Source organism: Chiloscyllium plagiosum, chromosome 37, assembly GCF_004010195.1.
Source record: "Chiloscyllium plagiosum isolate BGI_BamShark_2017 chromosome 37, ASM401019v2, whole genome shotgun sequence".
NCBI classification, from domain to species: Eukaryota; Metazoa; Chordata; class Chondrichthyes; order Orectolobiformes; family Hemiscylliidae; genus Chiloscyllium; species Chiloscyllium plagiosum.
Genome location: NC_057746.1, coordinates 1,710,462 through 1,727,143, shown reverse-complemented (window position 1 = coordinate 1,727,143; position 16,682 = coordinate 1,710,462). Strand labels below are relative to the sequence as shown.

The 16,682-nt window shown below is 43.8% G+C and overlaps 2 protein-coding genes across 2 annotated transcripts in view; one reads left to right on the top strand and one right to left on the bottom strand.

The window, feature by feature from the left end:
* LOC122541628 (zinc finger protein 271-like) overlaps window positions 1-5,406 on the bottom strand; it is a 46,136-nt gene extending 40,730 nt beyond the window's left edge. Inside the window, exon 1 of the mRNA XM_043678542.1 lies at window positions 5,200-5,406. The gene's annotated coding sequence lies outside the window, so the exon portion shown is untranslated. The remainder of the gene's footprint in view (window positions 1-5,199) is intronic.
* LOC122541193 (zinc finger protein 184-like) overlaps window positions 1-16,682 on the top strand; it is a 143,634-nt gene that overhangs the window by 36,142 nt on the left and 90,810 nt on the right. The window contains exons 3-4 of the mRNA XM_043677820.1: window positions 1,491-2,833; window positions 5,218-5,572. Coding sequence (XP_043533755.1) covers window positions 1,905-2,833; window positions 5,218-5,572 — 1,284 coding nt within the window. The 5' untranslated portion in view covers window positions 1,491-1,904. The remainder of the gene's footprint in view (window positions 1-1,490; window positions 2,834-5,217; window positions 5,573-16,682) is intronic.

Below are 16,682 nucleotides of genomic sequence, written 5' to 3'. Positions count from 1 at the left end.
ACGTACAGTGGAATCTGGATCTTGGTATAAAAGTCATAAAAAGTTTGTATAGAGTTCTTGCAAGTTATTACAGAGATAAACGAAATTGTTTATTGACAAGGATACAGAACTAAAAATAGGGATGTTTCACTTCACTTTTACAGGAAGTCAGTGAGACTACCTTGAAAGTATTGCAAACAGCTTTTATCTCACTATTTCCAAAAGAATATAAATACTTTAGAAGTAGTTCAGAAAAACATAGAACCATGTGACTATACTGCCAAAAATACACTTCTACCTACACTAGTCCCACTTTACTGCACCAGGTCTATACCCTTGAATTGTATGACATGTCAAGTGTTCATCTTAGTACTTTTTTAAAGTTTGAGAAGTTTCTTGTCTCAGCTTTCCTCCGGGGCAATGAATTCCAGTCCCCACCACCACCTCCCTCTGGGTGAAAAAGGGTCACTTGACTGCATTAATCAGGGGTAAATGTGGGGAAATGGCTCTAGATGGGTTATTCTTCTGAGAGTCAGTGTTTTACGCCTGAAACATCGATTCTCCTGCTCCTCGGATGCTGCCTGGCCTGCTGTGTTTTTTCAGCACCACATTTTTCAACTCTGGTCTCCAGCATCTGCAGTCCTCACTTTCTCCTGGTATCTGATATGGAGAGGTTTTCTTATGAGAAGAGGTTGGACGAGGAGAATGTAGCATTGAGGTCACAGCCAAATCAGTCATGATTTTACTGAATGGCAATTCAGCTTGAGTAGGCCAAATGGCCTATTTCTGCTCCTAATTTGTATATTCAGACGTACATTGAAGTAATATTTCTCTTAGTTTTGAGCACTTTCTATGTAGTTTAATTCCTTTAAATAATTCCTGAATACAAACTGAAGAAATTCCAAAATTACCATTGAATTAATATTTCTCCTTTTTTGTTAAAACTGTAAAACACAACTCAAAGGGAAAACTGTGTCCATTAGCTTGGCTCATACTTGTGGTTAATCAATTAGCTCTTAAACACTCTCCATGCTGTCTTTTCCATTGTCGTCATGGAGCCTGGGAAGATTTGTTTTGAGCAAGGGGCACTTGGTGGGACAAAATTGCCACATTGTCTTCTTTCAGTCACTAAGAGAGGTAAGAAATGCAGATACTGGAGACTCAGAGTTGAAATACCTAGTGCTGAAAAAGCACAGCAGGTCAGGCAGCATCCAAAGAGTTGAAGTTTCAAGCATACGCCCTTCATCAGGAATATGATGTTTCTGATGTTCTCCTAGTCACTCCTAGCCTCCTGATCATTGTCCAGTATTGTTGCTGCAAACAAAGGGTGTGTGACAGCCAAGTGAGGAAAAATAAAGGGCTTGTATCTGATTTTTCTGTGACCCCCCACCTCACACACAGGGGAATTGCAGACTGGCACTCAACATGGAACAGTCTCTGAGCTGCCAGCCTCTTTAGGAAAGGATGAGAGGGAATTAGAGGAAATCATGTCTCCTTTTCCTGTTTTACAGACAGATGATATCATCTAAGAATATAGATGGTATAGATTTGCAAACAGATCCTGACCATCATCCAACTGCACAACTATGGGAAGATATCCCTTCAAGTCATTGCTCACAGAAGATTGGGAAGTGAAACCATCCTCTGGAAAATCGATCGGATCAGGGGAACTCTGATAGATCACCAGGTCTGCAAGAGTATGGAGCCTTCCATCAGAACCAGCTTTTCCAAGCGTTTGGCTATTGGTGATTGGTTACGATGAGGTGGGAAGAGGTATGATTGGACTCGAACTGTGATGAGAATTTAATCATTCATTCATTGAGCCTCATGAACCACTGACTCATTCCAACAGTTGAGAGGCTGTTCAAGTATGAGGAGGGGCTGCATGAGATCTATAATGCTGACTGCATCTGTTCAGCAGCCACATGGAAGAGAAATCATTCAAGTGTGAGGTGTGTGACCAAATCTTCACAAGATCATCAGCCCTTGTGAAACACCAACGGATTCACACAGGGGAGAAACCTTTCACATGCAAGGTGTGCAACAAGTCATTTTCACAGTTAACAAACCTCCACAGACATCAACGGATTCACACTGGAGAGAAACCATTCGCATGTAGGGTGTGCAACAAATCATTTTCACAGTTAACAAATCTCCACACACACCAACGTGTTCACACACAGGAGAAGCCATTCTCTTGTGACATTTGTAACAAAACTTTTAAGCGGTCATCAAACCTCCTGCTCCATCAGACAACACACACAGGGGAGAAGCCCTTTAAGTGTAATGTTTGCAATAAAGCTTTTGCAACATCTACAAGGCTCCTGAAGCACCAGACTGTTCACACTGGAGAGAAACCCTTTAGGTGTGAGGTGTGTGACCGAGCCTTCACACAGTCATCAACACTTGTGAAGCACCGACGCACTCACACTGGAGAAAAGCCTTTCAATTGTGAAAGGTGTGATAAATCTTTCACTCAGTTATCCACCCTCCAGGACCACCAATACATTCACACTGGTGAGAAGCCATTCACATGTAAGGTGTGCAACAAATCATTCTCATGGTCAACGCATCTCCGTGTACATAGACGCATTCACACGGGGGAGAAACCATTCTCATGTCAGGTATGCGACAAATCATTTTCTTGGTCAAATGCCCTCCTTGAACATCAGCGCATTCACACGGGGGAGAAACCATTTACATGTGAGGTGTGTAACAAATCATTCTCACAGTCATCAAACCTCCGTGCACACCAACGCATTCACACAGGGGAGAAACCATTTACATGTGAAGTGTGTGACAAATCCTTTGCACAGTTAGCAAGCCTCCTGCGACATCAGACAGTCCACACTGACTAGAGGTGCTTCGGATGTTATATGGACTCTGCACAACCATCAGACCTGGTGGAGCACCAAAGCATTTACACTAGTGAGAAATCATTGTGCAAGGTGTATGACTCATCAGTGAGCTGTGCCCAAATCATTGTCACTTTCAAAACAGCCTCTACATAGTTATTCAAACAGGAGACAGAGTGTGCAGAAAATCATTGACAATAATTAAAACTCTTGCCCCATCAGCAGTGTTACTGTTAAAGTAGTGTGAGATTTGTATTGAAGCTTTTGTGGTATCATCAACCTTCCTGGGACTGTTGGGGATTCACACAAAGACACACTTAATTTGTGAGATGCATGACAAAGCTTTCATACAATCACTGCATCTACAACATAGGACATGTCTCAGCTATGAGTCTCTATTGTCATACAACATTCTCTGTCTGGGTTTCCACATGCTGAATGGCCATTTCAACAGAGCACTAAAAGTCAATCAATGTCCATAGTTTGTACTCCAGGTCAGTCCTTGAGGACTGGAAGGAATGTGACAGGGAAAAAGAGGCCATCAACTACAACAACAAGTTGTCACTATACAGCACTTTTAGTGTTGTAAAATACCCAAAAGTGTTTCATAGAGACATGATGAGATAACATGAAGACAGAGAAAGAAATATTTGGAAAGGATGACATAAAGCATAGTTAAAGAGATGGAATTTAAGAAGGGTGTGATGTCAAATGAGAGAGTTAAAGATGCAGAGAGGTTTAAGGAGAAAATTCATGGAGTATAGGTGGCTGAGGACACAGGCATATTGGAAATGGGGATGCTACAGAGGAGAAAGTAGGTGATCTTTGTGATAGAATGGTTTCTCTAATTACTGTAACAATTAATTAATCAACTTAAATACTTCAATAGATTATCTTTTAATTTTCTACAATCGAGGAAATTCAAGCTGAATTCAAGAACATTCTGGTGGATCAGCAGTGGTTCAAGAGGCAGTTCACCACCACCCTCTCAAGCATAATGAGGGGTGGCTAATAAATAACAAAAACAGAAGTTGTTGGAAAAGTTCAGCAGGTTTGGCAGCATTTGTGAAGAGAAATTCAAAGTTAATGTTTCAGTTCCACCCTTCCTGCCAAACCTCCTAAGTTTTTCCAGCAACTTCTGTTTTTGTTTCTGATTTATAGGATCCACAGTTCTTTTGGCTTTTATTTAGTGGCTAATAAATGCTGGTCCAGCCAGTGACATCCACGTCCTATGAATGAATTCCAGAAGTCTGCATTGCGCTGAGCTGAATGATTACTGACCAGTTGTTTTAATATTGTTAAAATCCATGAAGAAACACTCAATAACTATATATTATATTCCATTCACTATTTACCTATCAACATCAGATTACTTGGAGCTTCTGATGATGAACATTAGATCTCAGGGCCTTGTACTGTCACTTTTACTTTTCATCCTCAACATGAATGATTGCTAGTCAGAGTAAGAGTCATAATGATCTTGAAGCTAACATGGAACACATGGTCTGTCTCAGGAATAACGGCAGGAACTCTGTTTAATGAAATGGTATGATAACAATTCCCTCAAGCTTAATGAAAGCAAGATAATAAAACATGGTTGTAGCCTTTAGGTTAAAGCAATTTATAATATTGTTGCTGATGATGATTCAGGATGTTTATTAAATAGTTAAAAATCACATAACACCAGGTTATAGTCCAACAAGTTTATTTGGAAGCACTAGCTTTTGGAGCACTGCTCCTTCATCAGGTGGTTGGGCTATAACCTGGTGGTGTGATTTTTAACTTTGTTCATTCCAGTCCAACACCAGCACCTCTAAATTAAATGACTACATTAAATAGTTAATTGCTACATGTGTTAAAGTGAATGAAAAACTTTAAATGGAGGGAACATTGCACAATGGATGTTGCCAAGGACAGACGTAGCTATACTACCCCAGAATATGATGTATTTTTATTTTGTAAGTTATTAAACTCTTGTGTAGCTGTAGTTGAGTTGTGTTGTTTGGATATCCTTGCCTGGTGTGGCTATGAGCAAAGCCAGATTCTTTTAGACCACAGAAACTATTACATCTTGGTGAAATTTGCTTTCGAAGAATTTTGACAAAAGTGTACTATGAGGATCACCAATAGCGTCAGTATTAACATTAGATACAATTTCCCAAATGTATTGCAAATTGACTCCTGGACTCATTCGTGCATTTTCCCCACGGGAATGTTTAACAGGAAACTCGGGATGTGTGGAAGAGAGTGTGTCCTCAGAGCGAACTGACTAATTACACTGCAACATTTTGAATGCGTTCATTAAAGTTAGATTTCTGTGATTCAAAAACGTTTCTTTCTGTAGTTTTGTCTGAGGACAACTTACCTGAGGCTCATCTCTCAGAAGCAGAACTTATTTTAGCGATGGTGTCAAACGAACTGGATCAGTCTTTCTCACAGTAGACAAGTATGACAGAAAACGTGCACTGGAGGCTACAGAATGCACGACATTGAAGAGGGTGAAGCGGCTGCCATTTACAGGTGCGCACCTCCAATTCTGGCGGCGCCACCTAACGGCCGCTCGGGCTCGGGCTCGGGCTCGCGCGTCCTCGGATTCAAACTGGTGCAGCGCGCGGCAGGACGACAACTGCCGTCAGGCGCCGCGGGCTGAATGTCCGCGATTCCATTCTGCTGTCTCTGAGCACGTGCAGCCAATGCGGAGTGCTGGGGGAAAGCCACAGGCTCTGGCCCACTCTGGGGTAAGGGGGGAAAAAACAAGAGTGATTGTTTCGAGCGCGGGATGAACGTTCAGGGCAGACCTGCTGAGTTTCTCCAGCATTCTCTGGAGTAGATGCAGGCACATGACGAAGGAGAAGCGCCCTGCAAACTTGTGATTTTAAATAAATCTGTTGGACAATAACCTGGAGTGGTATGACTTCTGGCTCATTTTTTTTACAGATATGTATTTGAGACAGGGCTGAATCAATGATCCCTTTCTGATTGGTCAACTCACTGATTGACATCTTTATTGTTGATGGGATTAAATAATCCTGCACACACCAAAACAAAAATTACCAGCCGAGGGCAGGTCAGAGGATCTCCTCATGGGCCTGCCCCTAAACAGGTCCAGGCAGTGGGCATTGGAGGGGTTTATTATATGGCTGATTGCATACCCCACCTCCATGATTCCATTCGTGCCCAGGTGACCCAAGAGAAGGAGCATGCGGTGTCTACCAACACCGTCGAGGTTTTCAGGGAGAGGTGGGTACCGCACCATATGGAGTGTTTTATTTCCCCCTCTGACTCTATTTTAATTTAGTCCCTGCCCTCCCTTTCCACTTTCTGATCACACAAGGGCACTGCGTGTCACTGGTCAATCGGGTGTTTCCTTTCTTCCTGGTGGTGGAAAATGAATAAAGGTTTATGCACTTGTTGTTTTTGACTGTATCTCACACCTGCACACACAAAAAATAAAAACAGGAGTGTCAGACGTTCTCATACTCAGGGTTGAAAACAATATAAACAGGAATATCAGAGGTCCTGTTCACTGTGAGAGCTGGATCAGTGTCAAGTACTATACACATGCAAATAAAAGGGTGACCTGGTGCCTGGATAAAATAAAGAAAAGCAAAATTAAGAAAAAAACAAATTGCTGGAAAAACTCAGCAAGTCTGGCATCATCTGTGAACAGAAATCAGTTGATAAATTAGAAAAGGGAGCCTCTGAAATGTCCACCTTCTTCCTCAACTGAGGATTCCCCTGCACCATTGTTAAAGGACCTTCAGCCAAGTCTGACCCATCTCCCACACTTGGGCACTCACTGTTTCTTTCCTCCTGCAACAACAATAGGATTCTCCTTCCCTGACCTACTATCTTACTGCCTTACCACCTTAATAGAGTTCTTTGAGGAAGTGACCAAGTTGATAGACGAAGGAAGGGCTGTAAATGTCATATACATGGACTTCAGTAAGGCATTTGATAAGGTTCCCCATGGTAAACTAATGGAGAAAGTGAAGTCACATGGTGTGCAGGGTGTTCGAGCTAGGTAGATAAAGAACTGGTTGAGTAACAGGAGACAGACAGTAGTAGTTGGAAGGAAGTTTCTCAAACTGGAGAAAGGTGACCAATGGTGTTCTGAAGGGATCAGTGCTGGGGCCACTGCTGTTTGTGATATACATATATGATCTGGAAGAAGGCATTGGTGGTCTGATCAGTAAGTTTGCAGATGACACAAATATCGGTGGAGTAGCAGAAAGCACAGGGGGCTGTCAAAAGAATACAGGAGAATATAGATAGATTTAAGAGTTGGTCAGAGAAGTGGCAGATGGAGTTCTGAGGTCTGGACTTGCTGCTCGAGAGTCCGGACCCGATTCACGGCCATTTCTGCAATGGCCTCGGAGGTTGCGGTCTTTAGCTCAATTTCTTCGCTGTCTCGGCTGTGCTTTTGTAGCGCGGCCGAGAATGAATTCTATCAACTTCGGGACTCTTCAATGAAAGCATCAATCTTTGCATCGAATTTGGAGATTATTTCCGTGAGGTTCCCCACTGTAGGTAAGTCCCCCGGGGCGGCTGCGGATGCCTCTGCTGCAGCTTGGAAGGTTGGGGAAGGGGCTCCTGCCTGCTGAGAACTACGGGCTCCTTTCCCCCTAGTCATTTTTTACAGGAGACTGAACTGTTTAAATTTAGTACTAAACCACTAATTACATTAAGCAAAAACTATTTTTAATTGATTTGGTGAGTGTGGTGGAGGAGGGTGGCCCACTTTGCCTAGGTCTTGGGAGGAGCACTATAGACTCAGACTTGCTGAGTCCCCACCATCTTGGATCTCCGGCAGATGGAGTTCAATACAAGCAAATACAAGGTGATGCATTTTGGGATGTCTAATTCTCGAACGAACTATACTGTAAACGGAAGAGCCTTGGAAAAAGTCAATGAGCAGAGAGATCTGGGAGTTCACGTCCATTGTACCCTGAATGTTGCTGCACAGGTGGATAGGGTAGTCAAGAAGACATATAGTGTGCTTGCCTTCATTGGACGGGGTATTGAGTATAAGAGCTGGCAGGTCTATTTAAAATTGTACAGAACTTTGGTTCGGCCGCATTTGGAATACTGTGTACAGTTCTGGTCACCACATTTCCAAAAGGATGTGGACGATTTGGAGAGGGTGAGGAGAAGGTTTACAAGGATGTTGCCTGGTATGGAAGGTGCTAGCTGTGAAGAGAGGTTGAGTAGATTAGAATTGTTTTAATTAGAAAAAAGGAGATTGAGGGGGGACCTGACTGAGGTCTACAAATTATGAAGGGTATAGACAGGGTGGATAGAGATAAGCTTTTTCCCACGGTGAAGGATTCAATAACAAGATGTCATGCGTTCAAGGTGAGAGGAGAAAAGTTTAAGGAGGAATACACACAGAAAGTACTTTACACAGAGGGTGGTAAATACCTGGAACGTGTTGCCAGCAGAGGTAGTAGAGGTAAGCAGTTAATTAATTTAAGGTGCGTCGGGACAGTTGCATGAGTAGGTGGGGAGAAGAGGGATACAGATCCTTCGGAATTGGGTGATAGGTTCAGACAGTGGATTTGGATCAGCATGGGCTTGGAGGGCCGAAGGGCCTGTTCCTGGTCTGTAAATTTTTTTTGTTCTTTGTTTGTTCTTATCCCACCAGTGTTCACATCCAGAGGATCAGCAGCCGCCATTTCTCTCCCTTCCCTTGTCAACTTTCCGCAGACTGTTCCCTCCTGGGCACCCTGGTCCACTCTTCCTTCACTCCCGAAACCATAGCCCCCACAGCACCTTCTCCTGCAAACACCAAAGGTGTAACGCCTACCCATTTAGTCCACACTGTCCACAAGTCCACACTGATCCTCCGAAGAACATCCCACCCAAGCCACTACACTACCCTATTACTCTACATTTACCCCTGACTAATGCACCTAACCTACACATCCCTGAACACTATAGGCAACTTAGTATAGCTAATTCATCTGGGAGGAAACAGCAGCACCCGGAGGAAACTCACGCAGTCATGGGGAGAATGTGCAAACTCCACCACAGATAGCTTGGGGACCCTGCAACATTTTAGCAATTTTTTAAGGCTTGAACTTTCCTACGTCCTAGCTCCCAAACACAATCTAGGCCTTCATAGTCTGCTATTACACACAACCCATTGTTAGTCACTAACAGTCTCCATACACAATTATTCATCCTCCTAGCCAGATCATTAACCACTCCATCGTCTGTCCAATTGTATTCTCTCTCTTTGGGCTCTATCCTCACCTATCATTTACTCCTTCACCCCCTCCACCCACCATATCTTCTGAAAAATAACTAACATTTTCCTAGTTCTGAGGAAGAGTCACTGGATCTGAAGCATTAACTCTGATTTCTCTTCTCAAATGCTGCCAGACCTGCTGAGCTTTTCCATCAATCTCTGTTTTTGTTTCTGATTTACAGCATCTACAGCTCTTTCGGATCAAATAATCCTGTCCTCGATTGACTGTGAAAGATTCTGGATCAGTGGTGCTGGAAGAGCACAGCAGTTCAGGCAGCATCCGAGGACAGGCGGAATCCGAGGACTGGCAAAATCGACGTTTCGGGCAAAAGCCCTTCATCAGGAATAAAGGCAGAGAGCCTGAAGCGTGGAGAGATAAGCCAGAGGAGGGTGGGGGTGGGGAGAGAGTAGCATAGAGTACAATAGATCAGTGGGGGAGGAGATGAAGGTGATAGGTCAGGGAGGAGAGGGTGGAGTGGATAAGTGGAAAAGGAGCTAGGCAGGTCGGACAAGTCAAGGAGACAGTGCTGAGCTGGAGGTTAGAAACTAGGGTGAGGTGTGGGAAGGGGAAATGAGGAAGCTGTTAAAGTCCACATTGATGCCCTGGGGTTGAAGTGTTCCAAGGGGGAGGATGAGACGTTCTTCTTCCATGCGTCTGGTGGTGAGGGAGCGGCGGTGGAGGAGGTCCAGCACCTCCATGTCCTCGGCAGAGTGGGAGGGGGAGTTGAAATGTTGGGCCACGGGGTGGTTTGGTTGATTGGTGCGGGTGTCTTGGAGATGTTCCCTGAAGCGCTCTGCTAGGAGGTGCCCAGTCTCCCCGATGTAGAAGAGACCGCATTGGGAGCAACGGATACAATAAATGATATTAGTGGATGTGCAGGTAAAACTTTGATGGATGTGGAAGGCTCCTTTAGGGCCTTGGATAGAGGTGAAGGAGGAGGTGTGGGCACAGGTTTTACAGTTCCTGCGGTGGCAGGGGAAAGTGCCAGGATGGGAGGGTGGGTCATAGGGGGGCGTGGACCCTGACCAGGTAGTCACGGAGGGAACGATCTTTGCGGAAGGCGGAAAGTGGTGGTGAGGGAAATATATCCCTGGTGGTGGGGTCCGTTTGGATGTGGCAGAAATGTCGGTGGATGATTTGGTTTATGCAAAGGTTGGTAGAGTAGAAGGTGAGCACCAGGGGTGTTCTGTCCTTGTTACGGTTGGAGGGGTCGGGTCTGAGGGCGGAGGTGCGGGATGTGGACGAGATGCTTTGGAGGGCATCTTTAACCACGTGGGAAGGGAAATTGCGGTCTCTGAAGAAGGAGGCCATCTGGTGTGTTCTGTGTTGGAACTGGTCCTCCTGGGAGCAGATACGGCGGAGGCGGAGGATTTGGGAATACGGGATGGCATTTTTGCAAGAGGTAGGGTGGGAAGAGGTGTGTAATCCAGGTAGCTGTGGGAGTTGGTGGGTTTGTAGAAGATGTCAGTGTCAAGTCGGTCGTCACTGATGGAGATGGAGAGGTCCAGGAAGGGGAGGGAGGTGTCAGAGATGGTCCAGGTAAATTTAAGGTCAGGGTGGAATGTGTTGGTGGAGTTGATGAATTGCTCAACCTCCTCGCGGGTGCACGAGGTGGCGCCAATGAAGTCATCAATGTCGGGGAGGAAGAGGTGGGGAGTGGTGCCGGTGTAATTACGGAAGATCAACTGCTCTACGTAGCCAACAAACAGACAGGCATAGCTGGGGCCCATGTGTGTGCCCATGGCTACCCCTTTGGTCTGGAGGAATTGGGAGGATTCAAAGGAGAAATTGTTAAGGGTGAGGACCAGTTTGGCCAAACGATTGAGTGTGTCGGTGGAGGGGTACTGTTGGGAACGTCTGGAGAGGAAAAAACGGAGGGCTTGGAGGCCCTGGTCATGGAGGATGGAGGTGTAGAGGGATTGGATATCCATGGTGAAGATGAGGCGTTGGGGGCCGGGGAAACGGAAGTGAAAGATGTCATTCAGAGAGCTCACCCACTCTGCTCATTGTCTCCTCTTCCTCTTCCAGAGCTGGTTCACTTCCTATAGGGACTGAAAACCAAGTGAGGAGATGGTGAGTGAAGGAGCAGCTTTTATACAAATTGTATCCCATAATATCCACACCAATCTTCAGGCAGTCTGACTATCCTGTGGGCAGTCAGGGGTGGAAATGTCCCTTATGCTGTGTGAGAAGATCCAGCTGAGAGATCCTGCTGAACTGTTTGACTGGAGCTGTGTATCTATAGAATAAAGGAAAAAGCAAGACGTGCATTGATGTAGAGTCTTTCATGACCACTAAATTTGTAGCCTATTATATTATTTTGACGTATGCTACCAATGTAGGAGGTGTGGCAGTCAGTGTTTCCAGAGCATGAACCCAATATTTGTCAATACTCTTGTGAAGCATCATGGAATAATGTTATATAAAGATAAATTATTGTTTATTGTTGTCATGTGAAAGGCCAGAAAGGTGACCAGGTAATCAGTCAGAGCAGTGTGATTCCCCTCATGATTCACCATCCACTGACCTTCACTCTGAAGTAGTCTCCTAGTGAGGGGATTGACTGATTGTAAGGTGTGATGGAGTAATAAACTCGAATTGGCAGCATAGAAATGTTTGTATTCAGGTGCAGAGATGTCCCTTCAGCCTCAGTTCTTAGGCCCCGTACCCACCCTACCTCTAAACAAATAAACTGAAAGAACTGCAAATGCTGGAAATCAGAAACAAAAACAGAAATTGTGGGAAAATCTCAGTAGTTTGGGCAGTATGGGTGGAGAGCAGGTTGGGCAGTGAAACCATCATCTGGAAATCGGTCAGGTCAGGGGAGCTTTGACATATCATCAGGTCTGAAACTGATCAGTGGTATGGAGCATCAGAACCAAACTTTTTGAAAATTTGGCTGTGAGTGATCAGTTACGGTGAGGCTGGGAAGAAATGTGAGTGGCTCCAAGTGTGATGAGAGCTTCAATCATTCATCGAGCCTCATGAACCACTGACTCATTCCTACTGCTCAGGTCTGAGTTGTGTGAGAAGGGCTCCACAGACTCCTAAAATCTTCTTTCAGTGCTACAAATGTTTGTCAGTCATCCAGCCCTTGCACACATTTGTGAAGTGATGGGGATGTGATGGCCTGTTAATCCAGAAATGCAGGTAATATTCTGAGGACCTGGGTTCCAATCCCACCATAGGAGGTGGTAGAATTTGAGTTCAATAAAAATCTGGAATTAAGAATCTAATGATGACCATGAATCCATTGTCAATTGTCAGAAAAACCCACCTGGTTCACTAAGTTCTTTTCCAGCACTACACTTTTTGCAACACAAGTGAATATCTAAATACTGCTTTAATTTTACAAGAGTTTCCAATTCAACCACCACTTCCAGTTGTGAGTTCCAGACTCTCACTAACCTTTGAGGGATAAACATTTCTCCTTAACTTTTTTCTTCGCCTTCTACCTCATACCTTAATACTGTGTGCCCTCTGTTTATTTGTCCCTCTACTTATAGAAAAAGCACCTTCCTATCTATGACCCTCATAATCTTTAATACAGCTGTACCAGGTGCTGTTTCAATCTTCACTACTCGAAGGAAAATAACCCCTATCTATCTGATCTTTCTTCACAGCTTAGATCCTCCAGTCCACAAGCATAAGGAGGAAGACTGGAGAGGATCGGTTATTGGTGTCTCAAGCATAAACTAATAGCCACAACTGACGTGCTTGTGCTTATGATTGTACATTGCATATTTTTCAGAGTTTTAGTTAAGCAATCGTTTAGAAAAAGATGGCGTGCTCAATGGAAGCAGTTTTATTTCAGGATGGAACATTGGCTTCATGATTAGTGCAGTGTGTAGAAATCTACAGGATATTTTCTTCATTCATTTTACAACAAGGAGAGGGATGTTTGAAAAGGAGCCCAGAAGGACGAGGCCGTGGAGGGGTTTGAAAGCTCAAAAACCTCACAAAAGCTAACACTGAGCTCTCCTGGGAACAGTGGGTTATTCCGTCATTTTTATTTCTGATGCACTGTCAGAAATGTGTCTAAACAATTGAACTTGTCTGAATGAATGAAAGCAGAATGCTTAATCAGAAATACAGATTGAGGATAATCCCTTAAGAAATGTCCATTTTACAGAGGAGGAGGAGGAGCTGGATGTCTTAAAACATATAAAGGCCCAAGACCTGATCAGTTGTACCCTAGAAAATTGTGGGAAGCTTGGGAAGTGATTGCTGGGGCTTTTGCTGAAATATTTGTATCATCGATAGTCACAGGTTCGGTGCCGGAAGATTGGAAGTTGGCTAACATGGTGCCACTATATAAGAAAGGTGGTAAGGAAAGGCCAGGAAACCATAGACCGATGAGCCTGACATTGGTGGTGGGCAAGTTGTTGGAGGCAATCCTGAGGGACAGGATTTACATGTATTTGAAAACAGTCAAAAAGGGTTATGCTGGAAAAACACAGCAGGTGAGGCAACATCCGAGGAGCAGGAGAGTCGACGTTTGGGTATAAGCTTTTCATCAAGAATGTTGAAGGGCTTTTGCTCTAAACGTTGACCCTTTTGTTACTCAGATGCTGCCTGACCTGTTGTGCTTTTCCAGTGTTACTCTCTTCAATTCTGACTCTCCAGCATCTCCAGTCCTCACTTTCTCTTTGTGCTTGGGAAATCATGGCTCACTAACATGATGGAGCTTTTTTGAAGAAGTAACAAAGAGAATTGATGAGGGAAGAGGTGGTGGATGTAATCTATATGGACTTCAGCAAGGCCTTTGATAAGGTCCTCATGGTAGACTGGTTATCAAAGTTAAAAAGCATGGAATACAGGGAGAAGACAGAGGCTGGTGGTGGAGGGTTACTTTTCAGACTGGAGGCTTGTGATCAGTGGTGTGCCACAAGAATTGGTGCTGGGTCCACTGCTTTTTGTCATTTATATAAATGATTTAGATATGAACATGGGAGGTATAGTTAGTACGTTTGTAGGTAACACCAAAATTGGAGATGTAGTGGACAGTGAAGAAGAGTACCGTAGAGTGCAATGGGATCTTGATCAGATGGGCCAATGGGCTGAGGAATGGCAGATGGAGTTTAATTTAGATAAATGTGAGGTCCTGCACTTTGGAAAGGCAAATCAGGGCAGGACTCATACACTTAATGGTAAGGTCCTAGGGAGTGTTACTGAACAAAGGGACCTTGGAGGTCCGCGGAAAGTGGAGTCTCAGGTAGATAGGATACTGAAGAAGGCGTTTGGTAAACTTGCCTTTACTGGTCAGAGCATTGAGTAGGAGTTGGGAGGTCATGTTGTGGCTGTACAGGACAGTGATCAAGCCACTTTTGGAATATTGCATGCAATTCTGGTCTCCCTCCTTTAGCAAGGATATTGTGAAACTTGAAAAGTTCAGAAAAGATTTCGACGGATATTGCCGGGTTTGGAGGTTTATAGGGAGAGGCTGAAAAGGCTGCTGCTGTTTTCCCTGTCACGTTGGAGGCTGAGGGGTGACCGTATAGAGGTTTCTAAAATCATGGATAAGGTTAATAAACAAGGTCTTTTCCCTGGGGTTGGTGGGGTAGTCCAGAACCATGAAGGGTTTAGAGTGAGAGGGGAAAGATCTATAAGGGACCTAAGGGGCAACTTTTTTCATGTAGAGGGTGGTGTATATATAGAATGAGCTGCCAGAGTAAGTGGTGGAAGCTGGTACGATGTATGGATACCTGAATAGGAAGGGTTTAGAGCCATATGGGTCAAGTGTTGGCAAATGGGACTAGATTAATTTAATATATTTGGTCGGTATGGACGAGTTGGACTAAAGGGTCTGTTACTGTGCTGTACATCTCTATGACTCAATGTCCATTCCAGCCAGCACCAGGGACTTTATCACCTTTCACAGCTTCAGGAACTCAGACATAAAGCCATGGTAGCTGAATTCACAGTTAACACCAAGATGGGCACTAAAGTATTTTGTGTAAAAGATGTCAGGAAATTATAAAGAAATATAAATATATTAAGTGAAAAAAATCTGGTAGATGGAGTATAATGAGGGAAAATATGAAGTTGTTCACTTTGGCAGGAAGAATAAAACTGTAGTGCATTACTTAAATGTCAACAAACGCAGAATTCTGAGTTGAAGAGGGATTTAATTTAAGTCTAGCGCATGATTCACAAAATATTAGTTTGCAGGTACAGCACATAATCTAGAAGGTTTATGGGATATTAACTTGTATTATGAGGGGAATTGAATATGAAGGTAAGATTGTTATGCTTCAGTTATACAGGACATTGGTGAGACCACATCTCAAATAGTGTATGCAGTTTCTTTCCTCGTTTAAGGAAACATATAAATGTGTATTTGTTTTGGATATAACTTTATTTTATGAATTGGTGTTAACTAGATAAATGGGGTAAACTATTTGAGAAACTGGTTGTAACTCTGATGTGAAGTTTCGTGACAGTAAAAAGCAAAATTATAAATAAAAGCAAAAATTCTGTGGATGCTGGAACTCTGAAATAAAAACAAGAGCTGCTGTTGAAACTCAGCAGTTTTGGTAGCATTTGTGGATTGATGTTTCCTGTTTCACAGTTCATGATTTGTGTCCAGTTTGATTCTTTTCAACTTCAATGTTAATGCTGCTTCTGTCTTTACACATGCTGTGGAGGTGCCAGTGTTGGACTGGGGTGGACAAAGTTAAAAATCACACAACAACAGGCTGCCGGACCTGCTGAGTTGCTTCAGCACTTCCTGCTTTTATGATGGAAGTGAACGAGCCAATGTTTGTTTAAAGCTCAGGGATAGAGGTGTGAAATTAATAAGTCAGGGGGGTCACCTTTCAGTTTGTTACAGAGCAAGAGGTCTATCCTTCCTTCAGTAAAAGATTTAAATTGCATATATAGCTTTGAGGAGAAAAGCTGAGAGGATATTTTTAAACATGGGGGTTCCATCATGGACACAGGTATTTTGGAGAGAGTGCGAGACAGCAGTTATGGAATCAAAAAAGTAAGATAGAAGTTTATTTTGTTTTATTTAGCTGGGTGTTTGCACACAAAAGACAGTTGCAGGTTTGCTCTGGCATCTTCTCCATCCCACTGAATTAAGAGAGTTTAAAACAGAGAAAGTACTAATAGACAATAGACAATAGGTAATAGGTGCAGGAGTAGGCCATTCTGCCCTTCGAGCCTGCACCGGGTGTTTGCACACAAAAGACAGTTGCAGGTTTGCTCTGGCATCTTCTCCATCCCACTGAATTAAGAGAGTTTAAAACAGAGAAAGTACTAATAGACAATAGACAATAGGTAATAGGTGCAGGAGTAGGCCATTCTGCCCTTCGAGCCTGCACCACCATTCAATATGATCATGGCTGATCATCCTTAATCAGTATCCTGTTCCTGCCTTATCTCCATAACCCTTGATTCCACAATCCTTGAGAGCTGTATCCAACTTTTTCTTAAATGAATCCAGAGACTGGCCCTCCACTGCCCTCTGGGGCAGAGCATTCCACACAGCCACTACTCTCTGGGTGAAGAAGTTTCTCCTCATCTCTGTCCTAAATGGTCTACCACGTATTTTTAATCTGTGTCCACTGGTTCGACACTCACCCATCAGCGGAAA